This window comes from Delphinapterus leucas, chromosome 12 (assembly GCF_059928025.1).
Source record: "Delphinapterus leucas isolate spDelLeu-1000000601 "Yukka" chromosome 12, BTC_Dleu_Yukka2, whole genome shotgun sequence".
In the NCBI taxonomy this organism is placed as follows: domain Eukaryota; kingdom Metazoa; phylum Chordata; class Mammalia; order Artiodactyla; family Monodontidae; genus Delphinapterus; species Delphinapterus leucas.
In genome coordinates, this window is record NC_143140.1 from 67,218,663 (window position 1) to 67,230,795 (window position 12,133).

The 12,133-nt window shown below is 32.8% G+C and overlaps 1 protein-coding gene across 1 annotated transcript in view; it reads left to right on the forward strand.

Moving 5' to 3' along the window:
- Positions 1 to 5,479: 5,479 nt before the first annotated feature.
- The window catches only part of EYA4 (EYA transcriptional coactivator and phosphatase 4), a gene marked incomplete at its 5' end in the record, with an annotated part of 70,795 nt that continues 64,141 nt past the window's right edge, over positions 5,480 to 12,133 (forward strand). Inside the window, 2 exons of the mRNA XM_089921674.1 lie at positions 5,480 to 5,627; positions 7,021 to 7,089. Of these exons, the coding sequence (XP_089777800.1) occupies positions 5,480 to 5,627; positions 7,021 to 7,089 (217 nt within the window). The remainder of the gene's footprint in view (positions 5,628 to 7,020; positions 7,090 to 12,133) is intronic.

The window sequence follows — 12,133 nt, forward strand, 5'->3', positions numbered from 1 at the left end:
AAGAATTGGTGGAATCTTAGCCTGTAAATAAACAGTCTATGACTCATTACCAGGCTCTGTGCAGAAGGAATCATGGTTTCTGAGTTACAGGAGACTCTAAATGCACAAGTATAAAGCATGCTCTTCCTTGGGTTTGAAGAGGATATTTAAGTCTGCTAGAAATAAATTCCACCTGTGCTGCAGAAGAATGCAGACAAGAAGTAAGAAAACAGCTGCAAGTGACCTGCAAGTCTTCTTTCTTTTCTTTTTTTTTTTTTTAAGAGTTTTTGTGTTTATGGATAAGTTTGTTTTTTATATTGTCCAGAAAGATGCTAGTATTCACATGGCCTTATGACATGGGTTGAAAGTGACATCTCGGAAGATAAAAAGGGGCACCTTTATACATATATATACATTCTTTTAAAAATTCTTTTCCAGTGTGGTTTATCACAGGATATTGAATATAATTCTCTGTGCTATTTAGAAAGGGGTCTCCTTTAAATATGGTAATGTAGATTTGTCAGAGTAGAAGCTTATATTGAGTTGAGAATTTTTTGAAAACCATTCAAAATGTGTTATTGCAAGAATATGCATTCCTGATTGTGGTTTCACAGTGTGAAAAAATTAAAGCCACTTTTAAAAATGGGAAACATATAATGTGACAGAAAGAACCTGGGCTCCGGCATCAAATAGACTTGAGTTCAAGTCTTGGTGCTGCTACTTTCAACCTATGAGGCCTTGGGCATGCTGTATATCCTCTCTGAGTCTCAATTTCTTTATCTATAAAATATGGAAAATAATATGCACATCAGTGTGTTAATGTAAAGATTAACAGAGAGGATATATTTGAAGTACCAAGCGTAGGCTGTGTCTTACAATATGTACTCAGTAAAAACTGGTAGCTGTTAAACATTTTCTGCTGTTGAACTCTAAGGTAAACTTTATATTTTATATGTTACATATTGTATGAACTAGACTTAAAAAGAATCTGAAGTTTAACATACAAAAGAAAGTACAGGAATATTCTTACTGTATAGTTTATAGCAATAATGTATAGTTTATAGCAATAATGCATGCCTATTCTCTAAAGGCTCTATTAATTGTAAGAAATATCAACCCATTAAAATAAATTCAAGCAAAGGAGACTTACTGTAAAGAGGCAGATAATTGCATTTTGGCTTCCTGGAAACTGGAATGTAAGATACAAAGGCTATCTTTCTTTTGTTTTCCAGGAGTGACATATTCCTGCTCCTCTCTGTAGTGTGGGCTCCATCCTTTCATTCCTGACTGATTTTCCTTGCTTCTTCATGTTGCATGTGGTTCAGATTGGCTGTGAGCCCCTACACTACCTTGCAGTTTCAGTAACACTATCAACCAGATGCTTCCCCTAGAACCCCTTCTTTGAATTCATCAAAACCCAGCTAACAATTTCTGAGAAAATTTTCTAGACTCTTTAAGTGAGTTCACAGTATTAATAGTAACAACACTCCCTGCCCCACTCCTTGGAAAACTCGCCTCTATAATCTCCCATCAACCCATCTTGGGTGTAGTAGTCTTGTGGCGCAGGCACCCTGCGCGCCAACAACCGCTGCTAACATCAATCCTCCAACTGATTTTTTTCATGACTCCCCAGATCAACAACCCTCGATGCCTCCTCATTGCCTATGGGTCAAGAATAAACTCCCTGGCGTTCCAGTGGTTAAGACTCTGCGCTTTCACTGCAGGGGGCGCTGGTTTGATCCCTGGTCGGGGAACTAAGATCCCACGTGCCGCATGGCATGGTCAGAAAAACCCAGAAAAACAAAAAAAGAGGGATAAACTCCTCAAGTTTGACAGCACATTCCCCTGGCACCCTAAAATGAGCTTAGTGTGATGAAACCTCTCTGGCCAAAGGTTTCTGTCTTGCTTTGGCCTCTGCTCCTGAATGCTCCCCTCTGAGGGCCCCATCCACCTCCTAACTCTTATGGAGCCTCTTACCTTCTACGCAGCATTTATCCCAACCACTTAAAGAATTTCTGTACAACTCCTTCAGGCGTAACCCAGTAGTGGACGCATGGTAAAGCTGGAAAAACCTATTCATATGTCTCCCAAGCCCCACAGGCCTCTGGTCAGAGGGAGGGAATGCAGCTCTCAATGACCTTCTCCAGGATGTGCCCCCAGGCTCTGTCTGGATACTTAATGTACTGTAGTTTTCTATGCACAGGATCTGCTTTCTCATTTAGATCATAAATTTCTTTGAGGGTAGGACCATGGTTTCTCCATTTAGCAAGCCTAACACCTGTGACAGTACTTTGCATGTAATAAGCAATTATTCATTTATTAGTTCAATTAAACTAAAAATATTTATGTTGGGTGGGTTCGGTAGGAGAAGATAAAATCATGAGCATTTGTTGTTTACCGTAATTAAGCCTGTTATCAGGAGTGTGCTACCGATAATACTTTTGGGGGTTCCTACTATTCTCCTCTCCTCTGTGTCTTTTTTATCCGATTGCTATAAAGATTTCTCTTTATCTTATTTTAAGAATTTGACTGTAATGTGCTGAAGGTTTGGTTTTCTTTTTCTTTTTCTCATTTATTATGTTTCAGGGCTTTATGGGTTGCTGTTTATTATCAAATTTGGCCATTATTTATTCTGAAATTATTCTGTCTCTTTCCCTTTCTTGCTTTCTAATAATATTCCACAGGTTACTTTTACTTTATTCAATATTTTCCCCAATATTTTGTCTGTCTGCTTCAGTTTGAATAACTTCTACTGGCCCAGTTTCAGATTTACTGAATTTTTTTTTTTTTTTTTTGCAGTGCCTTGAAGTCCATCCAAAGACTATTTTTTTATTTAATATATTATAATATTCATTCTAGAACCTTCATTTGGCTCTATTTTGCAGTTTTCATTTTTTTCTATATGCAATATTTAGATGTAATACATACACGTTATATTCATAATTACACATACATATAAAATATATATGGCACATATGTATATATGCCATATATGTATATATCCATATACGTGGCATATTTATATGTTTATACCTTGTGTACGTATCTTTTCCTATAAATTATTTCACATATACACAATAGTTTTTTAAATCCTTGTCTGCTAATTCCAAATCCTGAGTCATCTACAGGTCTGCTTCTATTTACTATGTTTTCTCTCTACTATGGGTCATATATTCCTGCTTCTTGTTATGACTCAAGATGTCATTCTGAACATTATGTACAAAATAATTTATAGTATTCTGAAAATCATGTATTTATAGTTTTCTGAAGATTATGTACAGAAACTCAGTAGAGACTGAAGCATGGTATTTGTTTTGTTTTATTTCCCAAAGTGTCTAAGTCATTTGTTCTGGCTGGCTGTGAAAACAAGGGTCTGAGCATTCAGATTCCTTTTGGAGTTGAGTTGAGCTGGAGCGGGACTGTGAATAACCCAACTTCCAACCTCCTGAACAGCCACTGTTTTGGTAGTTCAGTGTTTGAACTAGGAAGGCACTGACTGATGTTTCAGATATTTTTGATTCATGTTTTTATTTATTATTGGCAAGGCCCTTGTACCTGTAACTTTGGTAAATCCACCCATTAGTTCTCGTAGGGTTTTTCTTAATGGATTTCTCAGAATATTTTACATAAACAATTATGTTACCTGTGAATTAACAGGTTTTTTTTTATACAGCAGGTCCTTATTAGTTAACTATTTTATTGAATTCACAATTTTTCTTTCTAAGCTTTACCCCTTTTACTTATTCATTTTTGTTTTCTCCCACTGACTAAGAGTGCCAATAAAATGTTGTAATGAAGTGGGAAAAAGAGATACTCTTGCCTTAGTTCTGATCTTTCTTTAATGAGAAATCATTCAATATTTCATGAAATAAGATGTAGATTTTTCAAGAATGGTCTTTATCATATGGGAGGCAAATGCTTCTTTTCCTAGTTTTCTGAGAGTTGTATCATGAATGGATAATGAATATTGTCAAATGCACTTTACACCCGTTGAAAGTATATTCTGTTAATATATTGAATTACATTTATTGATTTTTACGTGTTAACTCAACTTGAATTCTTGGAATAAAACACACCTGGTCATCATATATTACCCTTTTCATTGCTGGATTTTATTTGATAATAGTTTTTGAAATATTGTTTCATCTATGTTCATGAGAAATATAAATCCATAATTTTTTTTTTCTTGGAATTGCCTTTGGCAGACTTCGGATCAGGGTAATTCTGGTCTCTTACAGTGGAGTGAAAAGTGTTACCTGCTATTTTTTTCTAAAAGAATTTATAAAAGATGGCTGTTATTTTTCCTTAAATGTTTGCTAGCATTCACTAATGTGACCATATGGCCATGGAGTTTTTTAAATGTTTAATTATGAACTCAATTTCTTTAATTGGTATAGGACAGTTTTTAAAAGTTGTTATAAGTTTTTATAGTTTGTGTCTTTCAAGAAAGTCTGATTTTATCTAAATTATTGAATTATTTGGCATAATATTGTTCATAATATTCTCTTATCATCCTTTTTAATATCTTCAGTATCTCTAATGATCATCTTCTGGATTTGTAAATTGTCTCTGTTGTTCATAGATTTTCTATTTCAGTGATTTCTGCTTTTTATTGTTTCCTGTCTTTTACTTACTTTGGGTTCAGTTGCCTTTCTGTCACTGGTTTCTTAAGGTAGAAACTTAGATCACAGATTCTAAACCCTTCTTTTCTTATGTAACCGTTTAAAGATATAAATTTCTCACTAACCACTGCTTTATTTGCATATGACCAATTTTGATTTGATTTTTCCTAAGATTTTATTTTTCAGGGTAGTTTAACACTTACAGCAAAGTTGAACAGTAGGTACAGAGATTTTCCATCTACCCCCTGCCCTGCACATGCATAACCTCCCCTATTATCAGCATCCCTCACCGGAATGCTGCATTTGTTACCAAGGATGAACCTACACTGAAAGTACATAGTTTACCTTAGTGTTAATTCTTGGTGCTGTACATTCTGTGAGTTTGCATGATGTATAATGACATACATCTTTCACTACAATATCATAGAGTATTTTCACTGTCCTAAAACTTCTCTGTGCTCTGCCTATTCATCTCCACCCCAATCCCACCCCTGGCAACTATTCTTTGTGCTGTTGTTGTCACATATACTTTTATCCTATATCATAAATTACACAGTTCACTGTCTTTCATGAATTAAGAGAAAAATAAGATAATCTTTTGTATTTACCTACAAATTTACCTTTCTGTCACTCTTCATTCCTTCCTGTAGATCTGAGTTTTTGTATGGTTATTACAAATAACAAACAAATGAGGAAGCTTAACTATCATGGAAGCTTTACTTATTTATTAATTTTTAATGGACCCGTCACGTTCACCTGATTAACCAAAAAGTCTTAGCTGTGGGTTTCAATTCCTATTATTGTGAGATCACCTGCATGCTCAGTAGAGTGATATACAGAGTTTATTAAGAAAGCATTGCTGAAATTTCAACTTTTTCTCTGTTGCTTCCTACTCCAACAGGTCTATGGAAATGCAGGACCTAGCGAGTCCTCATCCTCTTGTTGGAGGTGGCGATACTCCTGGTAGCTCCAAACTGGAGAAAGCTAATCTCAGCAGCACATCGGTCACCACAAATGGAACAGGAGGTAAGTGTACAACCCTGAAGACACCCAGCATCACGTTTCAAACTTTGTTGTGGCTTTACATGTTAGGGATCTGCTAGTAAATAAATATTATATCTCATAAGCAATAACATCACAGCATTATACTCAAGTAATATATAGTTAATGGATTATTTATTGTTCTGTTGATTTTCTTGAAATTTTTGCTCCTCCTCTATAGCTGGAAGCATTCAGAAAGAATAGATAGCCCCGAGCAACATTTTGAAGGCCTTTAGCAAGGCTTCCTTTTTGTATTTGCCCTTGTACATATTTTTCAAAATGTAAAAAATGTGGCCCAAGGATTTACTCTCTGATCTTACTTAACAACAACAAAAATAGAAAACGGAAAAGAAATTCTATTAGTTTTTGGTTTTATTTTGAATTTTAAGAGAAAGGCTACTCCAAAATTTTTCTTAAAAATGGTTTTGGGAATGGAAAAATGTCCATATCTGCTGCATTTTCTTTTCAAAGAGAGAAATACCTAACATCTATTTAAAATAGGAATTGAATTTTTTTCTAGATACCTTTTCATATGATTAACTCATAATTATGCCACAACATATGGCAACAATAATAACTATTTCAAATATTTCACCCTATTGTTTTTATAAAATGCATTCAACCTGTCAGAAAATACGATCTGATTTTTGCATCAGAATATGTATACGTAGAAAGCCTATACATATATATATACATATATACACATATATAAGCTGCATTTTAAATTACTCACAATTATTTTGAAGTTTTGTAGATTTAGTTGTTTTTGTCGAGTGAAAAATTACTTGAAAATTAATTTGTAAGCTATTCATATTATTAGATATCAGTATTTGCCACATCATATTTTCTTTTAAATTTTCAGTAAATATTTATTAAATCGATACACCTCTTTCCACTTATTTTAGAGTAACTGTGAAATCTAAAATTTTCTTTGTAAAGTTGTGTGGATTGCAACTTGCCTGTATTTAATAATGTTTTACATAAAACCCTTTGTAAATTAACATTTTCCTTGTTTATAGTGTTTGTCTCTAAACATGCGTCTATAATTTTGCCTAATTAATTATAGGATTGCAAATTTATAAGACTGTTTAGTGATAACTTGTGGAGTAAGAACATTTATATTTAAACCTTAACTTGGGTGCAAATAATAAGATTAAAAAAAAAAATGCACTCTGAAATCAGACTTTGAAGGTCACTAATCACCATGTATGTATATTTAACTGAACTAAAACATACCTGATAAACTAAAATGTAAAAGTGATACCATGCAGTTATAATTTTGGCAAAAGGGTCAGAAACCAGTACAAGCACTGAAGACTATTCTCGTACACTGAGCAGGCATTCAGACAATGAACCCTTATGCTGTTCCTGTTCTCAGGGGACAACATGACTGTTTTAAACACTGCAGACTGGTTGCTGAGTTGCAACACCCCCTCCTCCGCAACAAGTATGAGAGATGATGGTACACTGCATGTGTTTGGGTGTGTGGATTTGCCCTTCTGGTTTGCTTTCTGTTGCTATTTCTGTTTGCACTCTCTTTTCTGTGTTCAGTACTTGTTATAAAAAAAAAAAAAAAGGAGACATGAACACACCTTTTAGTTGTTTATTGATAACAGTTGGCTATGTTTTTCTTATCAACTAGTATTCTAATCTTAGGTCAGTAGTATTCTTTTCTTAGCTTTTTCATAATTTTGCACAAATGGGTGCATCTACTATTTTTCTATCAGTTTATTAAGTGATAATTCAACACAACTGTCACGTCAATGAGCAGTTGAAGCAGATTGCGCCTATGTACAAACTCAATCTCCATAGCCTATAGGCTTTCATAAATTAAATTAAATTCATAACATGGCAAAATGATATTTCCTATTTTACAGACTTAAATAAATATTCCAATTAAAATACCTAAAGTAGTATTAACATTTAAAAATCCATCATTTAAAAAATTACCAGTGATGAAAGCTATACATTTAAAATTATAAATTAATATTAAATCTCTTAAAATGTTTTGAACTATATATATTAACTACATTCCTATATTTATATATATATAATATAAATAAACTTTTTCCCAAACCAAAAGTTAATATGCTATCAAAATTTAAAAATTAAAACAAAACCACATAAAACTTCTGTAGAACCACCCAATTCTAGCATTAAAAAGAAGAGCTCATGACCTGTTAGAAATGTGCATTACAAGCAAGCAGTTAGAATAGGCACAGTTTGCCTGGACCTTGCTGTATGTAGATTAAATTAGAATATATGACCAGTGGATGAAAAGTACTCCATTATGCCCGTTATTTAAATTTTTTTCGTTTTAGTTTCTTTTTTTTTAACTCCACACTTAAAATATACTTTTCATACTTAAAAAATATGTTGCCAGAATTTAGTTCCTCTTAATTCTCACTCAAGGTTCTTTTTTTGCAAAGAACCAGACAGGAAATGTTTTAGGCTTTGTAGGCTATGCTGTCTCTCTCTGTCTCATCTATGCAGCTCTGTCACTGTAGCTCAGATGCAGCCATAGGCAATACGTAAATGAATGAGAGTGGTCAGGTTCCAATAAAACTTGATTTATGGACCCTGAAATTTAAATTTCATATAATTATCACGTGTCACAAAATATTCTAATTTTGATTTTTTTTTTAAACATTTAAGATGTAAAAAACATTCTTAGCTCACTGGCTGTTGTTCTATTCTGACATATTAATGTAACATAGGCAACTTTACAATAGTGAATATATACAATCAATATTTAGTAATTTACGTCTAATATCCAACAGAAAAATTTTTTTAAGTGTAAAACATCAAGTTTTCCTTGTTCTTAGTATAAATGTTTAAGAGTTGTGTGACCATGTGGGAAAAAAAAGGACTTCTGTGTCAGGAAGACCATGGATCTGAAACCTGGCACTACATTTACTAGCTGTGTCATCTTGGACAAGTTACTTAACCTCTCTGAGCTTTCATTCTTTTCTGCAAAAGAAGGATAATAATACTTTACTGGCAAAGCTTTTGTTTTAAATCATATAATGTATGTAAATTTGGGGCAATATAAACCAATATATTTTCCTTAATTAATAATTCAATAATAATTAGGCAACAGCTTTTTAAGGAAAATGGAAACATGCAGTCAGTGTGTTAAAAGACTCTCCAGTGTTTGGTCAGATAATAAATTTTTCTGCATTTAGAACATGTAAACTGGCCACAGTTTATTATTATTATAATAAAACAAAAGGCAAAAGCAAAAGCTAATTTAGTGGCTTTTCAAGATCTTTCCATTAACTTAGATTTTCAAAAAGATAATTTTGATAGTTTTTACTGATACGAATGAGTCAACAGTATCACCTTAATATCCTACCCTACTGCCTTGGTGCTGTTTAAATATATTACATTACTCCTGAAAGTAATTTTAAAGGGGTTCATCACCTTAATCCTAATTCTGTAATTACATCTGCAGATTTATATTAGAACCTAGATTTTCCTTTCAAATTTTTGTCACTTGTGAAATTGTTAAAATGAAGAACTGTCAATAAAAATATAATAAATATAATCATATCTTAGCATACAGATCAGTGGTCAACAAACTTTTTTTGTAAAAGGTCAGATAGTAAATATTTTCAGCTTTGCAGGCCATATGGTCTCTGTTGTAACTATTCAGCTGTGCTTTCATTGCACAAATGGAGCCATAGACAATATTTAAACAAATGAGCTTGACCATATTCAAATAAAACTTAATCTATGAACACTGAAATTCAAATTTCGTAAAATTTTTATGTCACAAAATTTTATTCTTCTTTGATATTTTTCAACTATTTAAAAATGCAAGAGTCATTCTTAGCTCACGGGCTATACAAAAACAGGCCATGGGGTAGACTTGGCACTTGAGATGTAGTTTGCCAACCCAGATATAGATTCATGTATGCTACTTCATGTATATGTATATACATGCATGTAAATGCATGCCAATCATGTGAAAAGTTACTTCCATATATAAGTAAGATTTTAATTTCCCTAATGGTGTCAAGATACATGATTAACTATACTTTATATACAAAATACTTAGATTTATTGGAAGTGCTTAGGATAGGGTCTAAATGTGAATTTTCACTTTCTAACTTAAAATGTATCAGGTTCCTATTATATGCCAGGTTCTGTGCTAGGAAATGGGAACCCAATGACCTATAGAACATGATACTAGCCATCAAGGGACCAAAAGTCTAGCAGAGGAAAACAGAAAAGAAAATAATGAGTGAATAATGTGTTCAAGGTGGGTGCACAGCAGAGGGAGGGAATATTTGATTCTACATGGAGATTAAGAAAATACTTCAAAGAGAAGATTTGGGGGAACCAAGATCAGACATTCTGATTTGGGGGAACCAAGATCAGACATTCTGATTGGGTTTATGGTGTTTTCTATATTTGAAATCTGTAGAGCATAGAAAAGAATCTCCCAGAGTTTTTAATATATAGATGATTGATTCACATGGGATGAATTTGTTTCTGAGTATTATGTGTCTGTGCAGTAGAACCAGCTACTACTGTGGCTCTACTCTTTTTAGATTTTCTTTCTGGAATGAAAGCCGTAAATTGGAAGCATCATCAAATTATTTTACAAAACTAAATACTTCATGGATATTTAGAAATGAAAGACACTTGGTGCTCATAGGTTTTTGAGTGAAAAAATTGATTTAGAAAAACATAAATCATAAAACTAGTAGGCAATACCTCTTTCCTCCCCTGCAGTGTTGTAAATTGTATCCTTCCTGATCTAACTCCTCCTGAAATTCTTTGTAGAACCTAAGTTGTCAGAGGTGGCTATGTGAGATTTTGTGGTTCAGGAAGGAGTATATTTGGAATTACATATATAGTCTTTTAAGTGGACACCAGTCTAAACACAAATCTCTGAAGATGAAATGTAAAATGTAAAGTACTTGGGTTACCTCTCTTTCAAGGGTTAATTAAGCCTAATATTGCAAAAAATGAACATGAGCATTAAGTTATGATAATAACATAGACTTCCTCTAAAAATAATTAATATATATTAATGTTGTACTTGAGTTCTAAAGATAATCTGAGGGCACTAGATTAAATTTGCTTTGAAAATACTTGTATGAGGGTATGCAAGAAGGTTGGGATGTAAAGAGAGAAAATCAGTGATTTAGTAGCCATAGCTGACAGTAATCTCATGCAATCTTGATTTAGTCCACAGAGATCAATTATTTTTGAAGGTTAAAAATAAAACCCAATCATGTCAATATAATAAAATGACTTTGACTTTTTTTTACTATTTGGCTTTATGAAAAACATCTAAGTTGCAAGTGGATAACTAGTGTGGAGGGGGCCTGGCAATATAATTATTTCTTGAAGTAATGGTTCTGTACAAAGTGTTATATGTATGTAGATTTTCCATCCCACCTTTTGGGAAATGAACCTTGAATCACTTATTTCGAGCATGTAGAAGAATAAAACCACAAAATTCTCTAACCTAAGAATCAAAAAATGATTGCGGCTTTTGAAATCAAAATGTTTATGTTGTAAGTTTGAATTTTGCTCATAAAGATGATACTTTTCTTCTATAGAAGGTTATTCTTTCCGTTTGATAGCATGGACTGTAATGATATTGGACACAGTCCTTAAAATAAATTAAAAGCCCTGTTTAACTTCTGTGTTAACTTAAGAAAAATAGAATACAGTAAAAAAAAAAATACATTTGAACATGACAGTGAATGTACATTCATAAACTTTTGGAATGAGTATTTTTATAAGTTTTAGAAAACAGATGCATAAAACTAGATTTGTTTCATTGATGAACATCTTTCCAATAGTGTCTTGCACATATTAAATGTGTGGAAACAAAAGCAAGACAAAAGAAAATGGAATACATTTCAAATATATTCAGACCTGTAGTGAAAACGACTTCCATTTTTCAAACTTTATAATTATCATAATGTTTACTTTATAGTCATTACTTGTTTTCTAAATATTAAGACACTTCTTTGTATTTTAACATCTTTTTAATAAATCAGCTAATCATATAAAGAATGCCCATTTCACTTCTCTAAGTTTTCTGTTCCTGAAAGAAAGTAATATTAAGTAATAATAAGTTTTTTTCTATAAGTTTTTTCTATAAAAATCAAATCAAAATAACTTTGCATCTTACTCAAGAGATGTTTGCTGATGCTGCCCTCCTGTGAACAAAAATTATTTTCTGTAGCAGCATGATTAATTTTCCCCCTTTTCCCTATTATTCACCTCTTACCCACATATGAAAAATAAGTTTGGATTAATGTGTAATGTTTTCCCCCAAATGTTAGCATCCATTTAACTATTACTTTTAAATCCATGTGTTTTAGTCCACTGAACACATCTTGATGTGTATGCTTCTCTTTATATACTTTCTAGTGATGCCTCTTCTCAGCTAAATGAGCCTCCTTTGTCTTTGACTAAAAGCAGACCTTTAAAATTTTAATGACAGATGATTCCAGGATAATGAA